This window comes from Diutina rugosa (assembly GCF_008704595.1).
Source record: "Diutina rugosa strain CBS 613 chromosome Unknown scaffold8_size298685, whole genome shotgun sequence".
Taxonomy (NCBI): Eukaryota; Fungi; Ascomycota; class Pichiomycetes; order Serinales; family Debaryomycetaceae; genus Diutina; species Diutina rugosa.
The window spans coordinates 1-15,725 of record NW_022995114.1 but is presented as its reverse complement, the minus strand read 5'-3'; the positions used below and the strand labels follow the sequence as shown (position 1 = coordinate 15,725).

The following is a 15,725-nucleotide window of genomic DNA, read 5'->3' as shown; positions in this document are numbered from 1 at the left end:
AAACTGAAGTTTTATGTGTTTAGTAAGATTTCGGTGAAGTATGTGGCCAATTAAGCAAATTTGTGCGCTCTGACTACTCTCTAGAATGGCATTTTTTGTCGGGATTCCCACGCGAAATCCGGGGATAAATTTGAGTGAGCGGGGCAATGATTAGACACTAGTTGATCGTAATGGTACGAGGTGGTGCAACACCCGCCAAATTTGTAGAAACCCGGAGAAGTCGACATCGAGTCTGCCGACCAAAACCCATATTCTGCGTCCCTCCTCCTCGGTTATTCACGGTGATCGGGATCAGTATGATGAACAAACACTTCGAAAACTTACATCTAGAAACGAATCATAGGGTTTTCGTTTTTTTTTCTTTTTTTTTTTTTTTTCAGAATACAATCTCTTCCCCGAAACGATCTCCAAACCCAGTGGCCTGATTTCAATCACCGTCGGGGTTGTGGAAGGGGGGCAGTGGTTCCCTGGGTATTCTCACAACCCCACTGTTGCTTATATACAGGTCAACTTACCCCCTGTTTGCCCACCGAATGACGATCAGGTAGACACCATGAGTCAAGCCTCTCTTCGGATCGCGACCATTGTAATCGGCTCTATTGACTTACTGTAGTTGATGAATTTCAAGTCCGGATTGTGGGTCATTTCTCGTTAATTCGAGGTCACCCACGATCGACTTGCCTCGGCTCGGATGCACCAGACAGTACCCCACACTATCACGAAACATATAAAGGTACACCGCGGTCACCAGAAAAATTTCATCAAACACAGCCATGACGAAGAATCGTGTTACCAACCTTGTGTCCCTGTGCCCGGAGCCTACGCCCCAGGAGCAAATGAGAGTCGAACGTTCCCACACCGACTTCGACCCGCTTGCCATGAATGAGTGGCTCGAGGGGCTGGAAGAGAAGTCTCAAGAAATCCTCACCATGTACCAACAGTTAGACCGTGACCCGATTTTGCAAGGAAATCCTGCTCACTACGATAACGGCACTCATCAAGACCGTGAATTGGTGGCGGCCCGGATCCATCAAATGGCCAAATATCTCGAAACTGACGGGCTCGTCAAGTTCTGGAGACGTCTTAACCTTGTGACAATCTGGGATCCGTCTTTGGGGATCAGAATCTCGGTGAACCTTGCACTTTTTGGGAACTGTGTCAAGGGTAATGGTACCCCGCTGCAAGTTAACTACTGGATGAATTACAAGGAAGCTGGTACTCTCAAGCAATTATATGGCTGTTTCGGTATGACTGAATTGGGACACGGCTCCAACGTCGCTGGTTGTGAAACTACTGCCACTTTCGACGAAGCCACCGATGAATTTATCATCAACACCCCCAACATCTCAGCCACCAAATGGTGGATTGGTGGTGCAGCTCATTCGGCTACCCACACCGTGTGCTACGCCAGACTCATTGTCAAGGGGAAGGATTACGGTGTCAAGACGTTTGTGGTGCCCTTGAGAGACTCCAACCACGAGCTCTTGCCCGGTATTGCTATCGGCGATATTGGGGCCAAGATGGGGAGACTGGGGGTCGACAACGGTTGGATTCAATTCTCTGATTTCAGAATTCCTCGTTTCAACATGTTGCAAAAGTGGTGCAGAGTCGACCGCGACGGTACCGTGACTTTGCCTCCTTTGGAACAATTGTCGTACATCTCCCTTTTGGGTGGTCGTGTGGGTATGGCTACTGATTCTTACCGTATCTTGGCTCGTTTCACCACCGTGGCTTTAAGATATGCCATTGGAAGACGCCAGTTCAAGAAGAATCCCAAGGACTCGCAAGAGACTGCACTTATCGACTACCCCTTGCACCAGCGCCGTACCATCCCTTGGTTGGCTCTCACCTATGCGTCCGCTGTGGGCACGAACCGTTTGGAACAAACCCACGCGCGCATTCTTAAAGAATTGGACGTGGCTGTCGCCAAGGATGATAAGAAGCTCATCCATCAACTGATTTTGGACACCAAGTCGCTCTTCGTTGACTCTGGCTCGCTTAAGCTGACTTTGACCTGGTTAGCTGCCGAAGGGATCGACCAATTGAGACAAACTTGTGGTGGTCAAGGTTACTCACTGTACTCTGGGTTCGGTAAGGCCTACAACGACTGGGTCGTCCAATGTACCTGGGAAGGTGACAACAATGTTCTTGCGATGTCTGCTGGTAAGACCATTGTCAACAACGTCAAGCAAGTTTTGAAGGGTAAGCTCCTTGATGAACGCATGCTGTTGGCTTGGTTGAATGATGCGAAGGCCCTCATCGATGCGAAACCGGTACTTGCCACTAAAGCTGATGCCTTGGACCCGGCGAAGGTTTTGAAGGCTTTGCAAACTTTGATTGTCAAGATCGCCTACACCACCGGGCTCAGAGTTGAGGCCAACGGCGGCGATTGGGATAAGCTCTCATTCCCCAGAGTGAAGCTTTCTAAGCTTAGATGCCACCAATATTGTCTCGAAACCTTCGTGACCGATTTGCCTAAGGCTCAAGGTGCCATGAAGCAACACTTGTTGCGTCTTGCTCAACAATATTGTGCTTCGCTGATCTTGTTACCTTTCGCTACGGATTTTGTCATTAACAAGGTTACTGTGGATGAGGTTATTGGTGCCATTGATGGCGAAATTATCGAAGATTTGGACGCTCTCATTCGTCCTTACGTTATTGGCTTGACCGACTCTTTCCAGATGCCCGACAACTTGATCAACTCATTCATTGGTAAGTATGATGGCAACATCTACGAAAACATTCACAATGGTACCAAGGCCTTGTACTCTCCCTTCAACTCACAAGCGCCTTACAATGCGGCCTTGACGGCGTTCTTGAACCGTGCACCTCGCGACGAGCGTTTAAGATTCGAGCGCGGTGACTACGCCAAAGAGCAATTATCTAAGTAATGAGTTGATCTCAGATATGTAGTATGATGATAACATGAAATTTCTGCAATCAAATGGCGATAATTGTAAATGTTTGGATAATGTGACCGCAATATCCAAGGCCACATATAACATCGCAATATCGCCAACGTGAGATTTTCAAAACGCAATTAGCCAAGCATGTACAATTCTTATAAAGCCTACAAAACCGGCGCTTCATTCTTGTCCTTTGCCTCACTGACACGGTTAAGTGTGAGACGCATCATATCAGCGGCGTTCTTTTCCAATGGATCCGCTTCGTTGTCGAGTTCATCAAGCTTGTCTGCCACCACCTGGATATAATGATTTAACAGTTTTGCAAGCACATCCAGTTGAAGAAGATTCACGCCATTCAAAGCCACCAACAAATTAAGATAGGTGGCAAGTACCCCATATGTGGTGGGAACGATTCGGACGACTCGACCGTTGCCTATTTGCTCAACTGAGAACGTTTGCTCGATCTGCTCGGCAATTATCTCAAATAAGATGAGACCACGATCATCATTGAGCTTCAAATACTTACGCAGAGGAGTTTTGGGACCATTTCCTTCTGCGGCAGGACGATCTTGTGTAAGTAACTCCTTGAGAATTCCTGTCAACAGCATTTTTACGTTCTCAAAGGGGCAATCTTTTAAGGAGTCAGTGATGAAATTCCATGCTATGAGTTCGTCGGTTAACGCAAGAATTTTTGTCAATAAAGTGGTAGCACCGTATCTAAAATTAGGACGGGTGTCATTGTTAGAAATGATGTGCAACAATACTTGGAAAACCACCACCAATACGGAGTCATCAACAAGTGAAATTCCAGCATTGCTCGAATGAAGAGAATACCAAATCCAGTAAACACAAGCATCCTCGAAACCAACAAGTCGGTAGGCGGGATTGACCATCCCGGGGATCACTCCCACAAATAATAAGGCCACAGCATCCTTGAAGGTAAAAACATAATCAAATTTGTGGGGATAAGCCACCTCATATGTCCACAAAATCGCACAACCTCGTTCTGAAACGACGACCCTCTTGGCATCCAGGGCTACGAGTACCAGCGCATATTCTTGATACTCTTTGATCACGTTTTCGAAAAGCAAACCGATTCCATCATCCTCATCAATTCGAGCAGGTATCAAATCATGAGCTCGTTTTACCATCGCTTCGAACGTATGCTGGGGACTGATGTCAAACAGCTGGCATAACTCGTTAAGACGAGTAAGTACAGGAGCGCTAAGCTCGTAGTCAAGATATCTGGTAAGTTTGTGACGCTGTTCGCGTTGTAAATATGAAATGTAATCGGTAGTGAAACCAAAAACCACCTCTTTCAATGCAACTTGAACAGCCAGGGTCACAAATGATTGAAGAATTTTTCGCTGAAGATAATCTTCGTCGTCGCGAGAGGGGGCGGCATCAACTAGAGGGGTTCCAACATGTGACTTAGTGAGACTTCCAAGATCTATAGCTGGGAATGATTTGTCATTCTCCGCTAATTTTGAATTAGCTTCAATTTGAGATTCCACAGCATCAGAAATGATCTCTTCAGCAATCTCAATCTTGTCCAGTTTTAAATGAGAATCGTTTTCAGACTGATCACCTTGGTCAAGAGAATATTCGGATGCGGTCTCGTTGGCCTCGGAGTCCGGGGGAAGCATACCTTCGTATCCTCGGACAAATTGATAGCACCGCCGTAATACGAACTGACAATGTGTGTTATTGTCCATTGGATTTTTGCTTAGCATGTTAACAAACAGTGAAGCTGACATTGCTAGAAACCGCAGAGGGTAGGCAGTTTTGATACGACGGGTGCACGCGTCCATCAATTCAATCACACAGTATAATTTGATATCGAAAATTGCGGCCCTTCTGTAAATCTCATCGGGGCCCGGCTTGACTTCAATACTGGAGCAATCGAGCTGCGTAAGTAATTCACACAGCTTCAAAAATAACTCTTTGGCATTACCATTAACAGCCAATTCTTGGAATAATTTGAGTACCAATGGCACGCATGGGGCTTCTCGAAGAGGTTTCGATGTATAATCGTAATCTGAATCGATGTATGGCAATAAAACGGACGGTATATCCCAACCGATTTCAAATACAAGCTTCGGATGGGCCTTCAATACGTCGAGCAACGTGGTAAGCACCTGTTCCCGCGCCTCCACTGATGCGAATGAGTTTGGTTCCGCAAGACACACGTCGACGAATGTTGAGTACAGAAGATAGTCTCCAGACTCTAAGGCTTCAACGGCACCCTTTCGAAGAAGCTCCTCTGCGGACAGTGCCAGCATAGACATCGAATATTTGAGATTGGATTATTTGGGGTTGTGGGACTATTGACTTGCGCGCGTCGCTTGGGGTTGACGTCCGTCCGGGGAATCTCTAATGGAGAAGGTGACCGTGCGGCTTCACCTGGTGGGATCTACACCAGCGATCAATCCCAAAGTATTCAAACTATCGCGAGAGCTGAAAGTGGCAATGGTCCTGCAGTTCATTGTGAAACGTCTTCATCTAAATGCGGCCCCGTTTCTATATGTTCACAACCTGTTTCAAATAACTATAGAGGAACTCGTGGGGGAGTTGTTCGATGTATACAAAACGGGAGATGAGTTAGTAATAAGTTACTGCCTGTCAGCGGCTTTTGGTTAGTATGCTCTTGCTCCATGATAACAGTCGTGATCGCGTTACACACCCGATGTTGCATCGAGAAAGTAATCTCGACTTTCGATCGAAATGACGACGCAACACCAAAATCTGATCTTTTGGAATATTCGTGGAGATTCTTAATAGCGGACTCATTTTAATAAAATCTTAAGCGGGTCATTGCGATTCGAATTAGACGTAAAACCAGTAGGGTAAATTATACCCGACGTGAAAAACATATTCGAGATCAGTTTTGTGAAGGTATGATATCAGTAAGTAACTCTTGATATACCGCTGTTCAAATCCCTATCTTAGAAGATCTAGAGTGACATTCACGTGCTTTACCATTTCGATCATGACATTTGTTAGTGCGCTTTGATCTACCGCGACGATGCTGGGGACCCGGAAGGTGCAGAAACGGAAGTCCAAGCTTCGAGCAGGGGAGATCAGGAGAAGGAAGAGGGACTTTCTTGCTCGTATAGACTACTGGAACTTGGTCACGGTGGCTATTTTACCGTTGGCCACCATAGTCTACTTGGTGTACAATGGTTTGCCCCTTATTCCCCACAACCAGACCACCACATGGTGCGGACTCGTCTATTTCAATTTAACCATGTTGAGCTTTACTTGTGGCTACCACAAGTATTTTGCCCATAAGCTGTTCTCGACTTCGTCGGCATTGGCCACATTCATGGTGATGGTGGGGTCGCTGATCGGTGTCGGGAGCGTGAGGTGGTGGGCAGCAATGCACCGTGCCCATCATCACCACGTGGACGATGTGGAAAAAGACCCTTATAGTGTCAAACGTGGGCTTCTTTGGGCTCATTGGGGATGGCTCTTACGCAAACCCAAAAGAGGGTTCCTCCAAGAGTACATTGAGCACGAATTCCCTTTAGTGGCTAATGAAAGTGACGACGGAGACGTGGCAATGATAGAGCTTGCCAACAATGCTAGCAGAAGGTACTTGTTATGGTTCGCCGTCTTTGGCTTAATTGTGCCAACGATGATGACGATGTTCTTCAGTGGCGACCTGTGGATGAATTCTCTTATTTATGTGGGACTTCTACGGATGGTAGTATGTCAACAAGCAATACTACTTACCGAAAGTGTGTGCCACAGCAAGAGTCTCCACTTCCTGATCCCCAGTCAGCCTTTCACAGATAAGAACCTGAGCGTAAATGCTAATAATCCTCTTATGAGTTTGTTGACTTACGGTCAAGCTCATCAGAATTTTCACCATGAATTCCCCCATGATTATCGCTCGACCCTGAGCACTTTGGCGTACGACCCTACTAAGTGGTGTCTTTTTATGCTTCTGAAGTTTGGCCTTGTGTGGGATTTGTGTCGAACTCCTGAGAACTTAATTATGCAGCTTCGTATACAGCAGCAACAGAAAATCATCAACCGCATGAAACTGCAATTGAATTGGGGCACTCCCATCTCGAAGTTACCTATTGTCACTCCACAAGACTTCAAGAGAATTTGCGACGAACTGGTCGACAAGGAAAGAATTTATATTGTCATCCAAAATATCATTCACGACATTACGCCGTTCATGGATCAGCATCCAGGAGGGGTACCTTTGTTGAAGGCACTGCATGGGAAGGACGCTACCAAAGCATTTTATGGTGGGGTTTATGGACACCTGGCGGCAGCTACCAACCTTTTGGCAACAATGAGAATCGGTGTTTTGTCAACAGGAAATGAAGAAGATGTATGGCGCCGGGTAGCCGAGGAGACCGTGGTAGAAGAGAGGGCTCTGCGTGCTTATCAACTGGCGGAGGCAGCGTAGATACACCGCGTTAGCATTTCATTTGATACCATCAGAGTATTTCGCAAATTTGACGACTAGCTAACTAACTAATGAACATAATCTATATCTAGTGTTTGACTATACAGTTCAATAAATTTCAATATCAATTCTCGTGGTTAACAAACGCCATCAAAATAGTAAGAAGACATCATCAAATTGGGAAAGCATTGAGTTTTTGTATGAAACACAAGCGACTTTTTTGATGTATTTTGTAACGAGATTGTGATAGTAAGTCTAAAGTGATCTGGTATTGATTTACAGAGTTTCGTGTTTGTGATGATTTGCACGGGGTGTAAGCAGTTTAAACTAGGCTATTTCAGATGCAGCTGCGTCAGATGTATTTTGGTCAAAACTTTAAACGTCCACATGGAGCTCGTCTACTCTAGTGGGCTTATAATCTTTACAAGATTTCCCTTCAGAATAGGTTTAATGTCAAAAGGTACGAGGTGTCTTTCACGTCCTTCACATCGTTATCACTATGCGATTCATTTCAGACGCATTTCCTGTCACAGCCTGAGACCATCTTTTTGGTTAACAGCCCTGCAGTGCGACTTGTGCCGGGTCAGAAAAATTTCCCCAACCCCCACCGACGGCTACCGAGCCTTAACCTACGATGTACAAGGCAAGGGATACAACGACGAAGGGGAAGTACACGCTCAACGACTTCCAAATTTTGCGGACGTTGGGCACAGGGCTGTTTGGACGTGTCCATCTAGCGCGTCTGGTGCACAACGGGAGGTTCTATGCGATGAAGACTCTTAAAAAGGAACGTGTGGTGAGTATGAAGCAAGTGGAGCACACTAATGACGAACGACGGATGCTCAAGTTGGCTCAACACCCATTCATTATCCGGATGTGGGGAACTTTTCAAGATTGTCACAACTTGTTCATGATTATGGACTACATAGAAGGTGGTGAGCTTTTTCTGCTTTTACGCAAACTGCAGCGGTTTCCCACCCCAGTGGCCAAGTTCTACGCTGCCGAGGTGTTTTTGGCTATTGAATACTTGCACAACCTCAACATTATTTATCGGGACCTAAAACCGGAGAATATTTTACTCGACAAAAACGGTCATATCAAATTAACCGATTTTGGATTTGCCAAAGAAGTCACGGACGTTACTTATACATTGTGTGGTACCCCCGATTACATCGCCCCGGAAGTGGTGGCTACAAAACCATACAATAAGCTGGTTGATTGGTGGAGTTTTGGCATTCTTATATTCGAGATGTTAACGGGATACACGCCTTTCTACGATCCCACACCAATGAAAACTTATGAGAACATTTTGAATGGAACCATCACGTACCCCGATTACTTGCCACCAGACATTTTAGATTTATTACAGAAATTGATTGTCAAAGATTTGAGTCAGCGACTTGGGAACTTGCAAGGAGGACTGGATGACGTTAAAAATCACCCCTGGTTTAAGGAAGTAATTTGGGAGCGGCTTCTTTCTCGAGACATTGAAACTCCCTATGAACCTCCGATTACGCTGGGGGTAGGCGACACATCACAATTTGATCGGTACCCTGAAGACAAAGACTTGGATTACGGCATCAGCGGCGTCGACGACCCTTACGGAAACCTTTTTAATGACTTTTAGATATTGATAGCATCGACTAAGGGTCCGTGACCCCGACTACTAATATGACGTGTATTATATGTAATCATCGACTACGCTGGATGAGAAATGCTGGATACCCGAGACAGTGATGCCGGGCATCTGATACAACAGCCCGGTGGCACGTTTGCCACGTCCTCCTCTTTTACAATCCCGACATCGCTCTGACATTGGTAAAACTCAACCACTTGGGCTGGCGGGAGAGAAAACTGAGCCATATCAACCCGTTCAAAGCGACAACGCTTAAGACGAAGTAGTCCAAGACTACGGTGAAGCGTTGCAGGTATTCCTTCTTCACTAACAACGTGATCATTCACAATCAATGTTTCGAGGCTCTCTGGAAGCTCCTCAGGACTCTTCCAAGGTGGATGATATATATCCAACTTCTGAAGTCGCTGAAGCTGGCAAAGCGAAGCCCCACCAAATTGTGAGTGGCCAAAACGATTTCGTACATGGAAGCGAAGGTTGGTGAGGGTCAAAGGAAGGTCAAGCTCGTCGGTAGCAATATAACCGTACTCAAGACTGAGAGCAGTAGTTCCCACCAAAGTAGGAAGTCCATCTAAACCGGCACCTCGCAACACGACTGTCGATGCTTCGATGACACAATCCCATGAAAGTCCATCTCCTGCAAACTTTCTTCCACTAAATGCAAGCCCCAGAATCGCGCCATCCAAAGTAGACAGGGGAGATTTGTTGCCATCACCCATTAAATCTAATGTCCGGCACTTGTTGAGCATTAACTCGCTGATCTCAAGTCTTCCTGGTAATACAAGCATAAAACCCTCTAACTCTAGGTGGTCAACCGACTCAGCAACTCTTCTCAAATCGAACACCATATCTGGAGTCGGTGCCTCTAATCGAAGTCGACGGATGCCCCAATTACTGGGACCAAAAAGTAACGGTACCGATTTACGCCCTCTGCCCATGAATATTTTGATTGAGTCCCAAGTCACTCCCGATTGTCGTGCCATCACTTGAGAGGGTTCGACGTCCACGGTCATGTGGGGGTATTGACGGCCAATAGCATGAAGCACCGCTGTGTGGCCCTTGAGTCCTCCCACAGCAGTAGCAAGTGATCGCGCCAGACTCACATCAAGATAAGGGGCCACAAGCACTAGCACACGAGGATGAAGCCTTCGACCTCGCGGCTTAGCGTTGAAAGAGGGGCGCACATGCCGCTTTGGCGGCAGTGTAATTCTGGTAGTGGTATTGCCCACATTGCTACCGATACGAGCTCCAACGCTCACATTTGTTGAAGGTTTGGTGGTGACATCCTCCACCATGGCTGTCAGCTGAGGTTTGAAACGACGAAGCGACCACCGACGTCGGGGACGTGGGTCTGTAGGCTCCAGTGGCCGGGGTCCGAACTGGAGCATTAACGCCATATTGCTCCTGGATTCGTCAGACAGAATACCTCATTAGCGATTTTTTGCTTATTATATACATTGTCTTGAGCCCCGGTCACGGCACGCCGAACCCAACATCACCTCTCACCACACCAGGATCCAGCCGTTTTGTCGGTTGCGCGCCCTGTCAACGGACACTTATCTGTCCCCACGTGTACAGCCTGTGATTTTTGAAAGGCGTAACAACTCCGAGTCTACATCCGCCAATATCTTCGAAGTATGGATGTGCTACTGAGACCATTTTCTCAAACTTTCGGAGGCGTACGGTGCGACAAATCGTAGGTCACGTACAGCATGCTTAGAGTATCAAATCTGTGAGGGGACACCCAAAGGGGTGAATTCTGGAGAGGGGAAATTGCAATCTCAATCTTGAGCCTTGCTCACAATTACCGAAAATCATCAACACCACAAAATGACACTAAACCTCCAACATCTGAAGGTGCCAGGATAAAGCCACAATCATATCCCAAAGCCTCCGAGCTGGTCAGATAGCTTCAAGCATAAGTCATGTCTCATTATCGATCAGTGTCGAGTGACGCATGCCAGAGAAGTCTAAGGATAGAGCCCAAAAAACGCCCGACATCTTTGTTTCAATATTCCCACTGAAACTTTGAAATCTGGAGGATTCCACATAGTTTGACTGCGGCTATCAGTTTAAACAGACATTACATTATCGGTGGAGTATCAGTTTAGTTCTGCTGTATTCATTGGGGTGCGAGCGCAAAAGATTCGCACATGGCCACACTAAAGGAGCGCTTACGGGACACCTTGGCGACATTCGATGGAGCCTGCAAGTTATTGGATGGACAGGGCCTGGGGAAGGAATATTTGCTTTCTCTGTATTTGGTACAGGGGTCCATGAAAAGCTACAAGCTGTGGGAGGTAGATTTGCAGGATGGTTACAAGCAGCAAATGAAAATTCTCAACAACGAGTTGTACGACAGTGCCAAAGACACAATAAAGCTCCAGAAAGAAACGACTAACTACGTTGTTCTTTGTGACGAAATCAAATTACCTGAATTCAATTTCACGCGGAAATCGTTGGAAGCTGTCGATAAGAATGACATCGACGAAGAACTCCATCAGAGAGTACACTTACTTCTCGAGGAGAACAAGAATGCAGATACATTCAAGCTGGCCCAGATAATCGGCGGCGAAGAAAGATCGTCCGCCTTGCAAGTGGCTCCTGAAGCTCTGTATCGTGCGTTGTTTATTCACGAATTCCAGTATAGAGCACGCCTACGACTAAAGATGCAACTCCTCGAAAAGATCAGGGACATGGTTTCAGCCGATCAAGCTTTGTGGAATGAAAGAAATAGAGAAGTTTCATTATTCTTAAACGATCGATTAGTCAAGATGATGGATGCAGTGAAGCAGATCACTCTTGAACTTGAGGACGGTAGTGATGTTGATGTTGAGATGACATAGACTTCGTCTCTCTAGTTGTTACACTTATCGAATATGGTTCGCGTGTGGAATAACGTCTAGCACGACAGCCACACGTGGGCCTGTTGACGATGTATTTTCTTAGCTTAATGTCGAATTTTCTATAAAACACACTATACCCAGTCATTCCAGATGACAATATCAAACCATCATCAGCCAAAACAGCTCAAGGTGGCGGGGGGTTTCCAGCTTGTAACGTGGGGGAACAATTGTCATACTCTCAGTAGTACCAGGGGTTCGAGGGGTGGTAGAATCCAGTACAGGGGCCTGCCCTCTGGAGATTCGCGTAGGGTTTGTCATAGGCGTCAGAACTTAAAAGTTGCACAATTGGGAGTTGGCGATTATCAAATTATATATGAAGAAAAGCGGGGAGTGTCAAGTCCGACCCCGTGTCCAGGCCCTGGAAAAAAAGAAAGTTCCCGAGGTGCTCCGGGAGGTTTGGTCATGTGCGCAACTGCTTGCTAAGGCCATTGACAAGAATTACGTACTACTCCATAACGACAAAAGGCTCGCAAGATTATGAACGAGCTGAAGTTACTTTGGAGACCCCACCTCTCGGGGTGAATAGTGTATTGGGTAACATCTTTTCCATGGAATAGCATGCGGGATTGCATGGAAGGGTTACTTGGCTTGTTATAGAGGTAGATTTCTTGTAACTATTCGAATTTGTTGAGCCGTACAAGCAATCGCCATGTGCTCGCATTAGGTGTTTCTCGTGCAACTCAATCGTGCGCAGCCCAAAAATCTGGGGTACCATTTAATAGCATATTGTGTGGGAACCAAGTTCGTCATGAAAGTACTTTTCCTACCAGGATTTCTTCAAAATGGCCACAGGTTGAGACAACGGTCGAAAGCACTTGAGTCAATGTTAAATACCCATGGACTTTCTGTGGAGTATGTGGATCCACCGATGAAGTTATTAAAGAAAGAGCAAGCTGGCTACAAGCTAGGTTCTACCGAGGAAGAAGCTGAGGCCAAGTGGCAACTGGTTATAAAGCGTGACTTTAATCGCTGTTGGTGGGATTACCAGGGTAAGGGGGATTATAAGGGTTTCGATGAATCTTTCAAGTGGATTGTGGAATACATAAATAAAAATGGCCCTTACTTTGGTATTGTGGGTTTCAGTCAAGGGAGTGCAATGGCTGCTATTTTGACTAACACCATAACACGTTATTCTATGCAACCTCAATTCAAGTTCACTATCTGTATACTGGGGTTTGCATTCACAGAGCCGCTCAATACAGACCCAGCGACTCGTACAAATATCTTTGACCTCCACACAGTCGAAGAATACCTGCAACATGTCAAAATTCGTGAGTCGTACAAAAGCTATTACACTCGTCCAAGCAATTTTTCAACCAAAGTTATCGTCGTTTTCGGTGAGCATGACCCAGTATGCCCTCCAGCTCGAGTGCTGTATTTAGCTCGCACATTTCCGAAAGCAATCGAGATTGGATTTGACGGCGGCCATGATGTTCCTAGCGATGCTGACACGATAAACAAAATAGAAGCGGAGATACCTTCAATATCTTCTCATAAACTTTGATCAAATTTCGACTAGCTTTTCACCTTTTGACGCGCTCCCGTATTATCGCAAACCCTGTATCGTCAACTTTCCAACCCGTAGCTTCCACCTTCACCCTGGATGGAAGACATAAGTCCGCAATCGGATATGTAAAATATGCCTTTGACATGGTTGAAACCATTGTCTGGAGCATCTTCTTGGTGCCGACATTCATCAATTGGTGCACTTCAGGTATCAGCTGAACGGAATCCAAAAGTTTAAACCATCTAGCCCAGTCATTTGATAGCCAACTTTGGATGACATGTAAAACATAATGATATTTTGGATATGGCGCCAAATGCTTGAAATATAAATTTAACGCTTCTGAATAATTTTGGGTAACGTGTATCAAATGGAGAATAAGATACACCGTATGCTCCTGTTGAAAACGGTTACAAGCAAGCATATACCCTATTGCAGGAACGTACGTTTGGTGATGACCTGTGCGTACTCCAATTTTAATTGACAATCCAAACACTTGTTCAACGAGATCAGTATTGCGTGTGGCAACAATTGCTTCTCTGAGTTTTCGTAAATTCAAAAGGTAGGTATCAAAATTGGTTTCAGGCTCGACCAGCCTTTGCTGCTCGATGCCAAGCTCAAAAGCAACGTCATCGAATTTATGAGGGAGCTGGGAGCATAGTTGTTGCCAATATCGAGTTTGGTTAGCTCTATCTCGAAGAAATGAATCTCCACGACTGACAAATCCTGGCAGCAAATGAGCGGTGTTATTTGACGAAGAGCTCAGTTCGAATCGGGCCCTTCTCTTGGCCAATTGATCATCGAATGAGTTCATTAGTGAGAAATTTCGACATTAGTCACGTGAACATGTACAGAGACACCCCAACTGATACTAAATTCTTCAAACAATTCTTGGATATGTGATCCAAACTTGATGCTATGTTTTGTGGAGTATAGCGCCATCGCTTCGCTAGATGGCGTTAGCTTCTGGACTCAAATTCTTGTACTCCCATCGCTGTGCGAATTTCCTGATCATAAGCTCTGTTCCAAGAGCTGGCTGGGGAACTTCACGATGCCACGCTTCACAAAAACTTTGGATGGAATTCTACTGTCAAGAGATATATTAAAGGAGTGTTTTCTGCCTATGGCCATACCACACCGCACATCATCTGTCGTGGATGGCATCGCGCTCAATCGAGTACCACAATTGCCACCCATAACAGAGCTTCCACCAGCATGGCTCAGTGAAAAATATGAAAAGCTAGATGAATTTTGCCAGCCGCACGTTACGTTAAGCGATACGGAAAAGCAAGTGATCTTGGAAGTTGGAGTGCAACATTATCTCGCAGTGTCTAAAAAAAATACTGGTGGCATGCCTACAGTTCATATATCATCAGATATGCTTCGGCGATTAGGACACGATGTCACTCGGATGAGAGTGTTGCAACAACTGATGTTTGAGGATTTGACATTTTTAACGTTGGGAGAAACTGATATTGCCAGAGCCGTGAATATTTTTGACGACAACAGATTGATTTGCGAATTCATGAAAAAACATCAATTGTATGAGGCGGTATATCCATTTCGCAAATTTCATCACGCTCACCGTGATCGCGTTGCTAAGCAAATCTCTCTGGTGATGGCATTCCATACAATGATGGGTGTGTTTGTTGTAAAAGATTTACTAGATCAGAGCCATCCTGATGCTGGTTCCTTAGCTGAAAAGATAATCTCGGGGCCTAAGGGATTAATACAATTAGCCTTGAAAGGTATACTGTAATCACGGCTCCAAGGGTGTCGTGCTGGCACTCACGCCCTACACTTTATATAGCCTGCCGTAATGACAAATTTAGACCTCTCTTCTTAATTCTGTCATCAACTAACCCTCGTGTTTGGTTCTAAACAAACTCAAGCGGTTTTGTCAAGAATTGCAGCTGTGGAGAACAGATTTTCGAAGTAGAAAACTCTCAATCCCGAGATGGTGTGGAACACAATTGTTACATGAGCTTTGCAAAAGCCACTCAGAGTGTATCACATCTGTGCATAAGCTTATATCAAGAACAATTGAATGAATTTTGAATAGTACTGCATGCGCCATACCTATGGTAAAAGCAGTCTATGTAGTAAAATCGATTAGGTTACGCCCTATGAAATGAAAAATCCATAACTAGCTTACTCCGAACTGATTATGGGTGACTCGTATCCTTGTCGGGTCTCACACACGTGAGTACTCAAATCGCAAATACTCCTTTCCTTAGCTCGGGATAGAGTAGTAGACAAACGTTCATCGTATCTCAAACTGCATTGCTTTTTATCTATAAGTATGCATTAATATCTACCTGTAAAAAACGGTTGTAGAAGACTCTAAGAG

The 15,725-nt window shown here is 45.5% G+C and overlaps 9 protein-coding genes across 9 annotated transcripts; 6 read left to right on the top strand and 3 right to left on the bottom strand. All coding sequences in view use genetic code 12, as the record gives it.

Moving 5' to 3' along the window:
- Positions 1-773: 773 nt before the first annotated feature.
- On the top strand, positions 774-2,891 carry PXP2 (Pxp2p; the record flags this gene model as incomplete). The annotated part of the gene is made up of 1 exon (XM_034154579.1): positions 774-2,891. One exon carries the CDS (start codon positions 774-776, stop codon positions 2,889-2,891), a length of 2,118 nt encoding a protein of 705 aa, XP_034013112.1.
- A 179-nt stretch (positions 2,892-3,070) lies between these two features.
- Positions 3,071-5,194, bottom strand: YBP1 (Ybp1p; the record flags this gene model as incomplete). The annotated part of the gene is made up of 1 exon (XM_034154578.1): positions 3,071-5,194. The coding sequence occupies one exon, from the start codon at positions 5,192-5,194 to the stop codon at positions 3,071-3,073; it is 2,124 nt and encodes a 707-aa protein (XP_034013111.1).
- A 737-nt stretch (positions 5,195-5,931) lies between these two features.
- On the top strand, positions 5,932-7,332 carry OLE2 (Ole2p; the record flags this gene model as incomplete). Its single annotated transcript, XM_034154577.1, has 1 exon — positions 5,932-7,332. One exon carries the CDS (start codon positions 5,932-5,934, stop codon positions 7,330-7,332), a length of 1,401 nt encoding a protein of 466 aa, XP_034013110.1.
- An 802-nt stretch (positions 7,333-8,134) lies between these two features.
- TPK1 (cAMP-dependent protein kinase catalytic subunit TPK1) lies at positions 8,135-8,959 on the top strand (the record flags this gene model as incomplete). The annotated part of the gene is made up of 1 exon (XM_034154576.1): positions 8,135-8,959. One exon carries the CDS (start codon positions 8,135-8,137, stop codon positions 8,957-8,959), a length of 825 nt encoding a protein of 274 aa, XP_034013109.1.
- A 71-nt stretch (positions 8,960-9,030) lies between these two features.
- Positions 9,031-10,362, bottom strand: DIURU_001975 (uncharacterized protein; the record flags this gene model as incomplete). Its single annotated transcript, XM_034154575.1, has 1 exon — positions 9,031-10,362. One exon carries the CDS (start codon positions 10,360-10,362, stop codon positions 9,031-9,033), a length of 1,332 nt encoding a protein of 443 aa, XP_034013108.1.
- A 756-nt stretch (positions 10,363-11,118) lies between these two features.
- Positions 11,119-11,811, top strand: DIURU_001974 (uncharacterized protein; the record flags this gene model as incomplete). Its single annotated transcript, XM_034154574.1, has 1 exon — positions 11,119-11,811. One exon carries the CDS (start codon positions 11,119-11,121, stop codon positions 11,809-11,811), a length of 693 nt encoding a protein of 230 aa, XP_034013107.1.
- An 808-nt stretch (positions 11,812-12,619) lies between these two features.
- Positions 12,620-13,375, top strand: DIURU_001973 (alpha/beta hydrolase; the record flags this gene model as incomplete). Its single annotated transcript, XM_034154573.1, has 1 exon — positions 12,620-13,375. One exon carries the CDS (start codon positions 12,620-12,622, stop codon positions 13,373-13,375), a length of 756 nt encoding a protein of 251 aa, XP_034013106.1.
- Positions 13,376-13,394: 19 nt separating this feature from the next.
- Positions 13,395-14,189, bottom strand: DIURU_001972 (uncharacterized protein; the record flags this gene model as incomplete). The annotated part of the gene is made up of 1 exon (XM_034154572.1): positions 13,395-14,189. The coding sequence occupies one exon, from the start codon at positions 14,187-14,189 to the stop codon at positions 13,395-13,397; it is 795 nt and encodes a 264-aa protein (XP_034013105.1).
- A 309-nt stretch (positions 14,190-14,498) lies between these two features.
- DIURU_001971 (uncharacterized protein) lies at positions 14,499-15,134 on the top strand (the record flags this gene model as incomplete). The annotated part of the gene is made up of 1 exon (XM_034154571.1): positions 14,499-15,134. The coding sequence occupies one exon, from the start codon at positions 14,499-14,501 to the stop codon at positions 15,132-15,134; it is 636 nt and encodes a 211-aa protein (XP_034013104.1).
- Between the last annotated feature and the right edge of the window lie 591 nt (positions 15,135-15,725).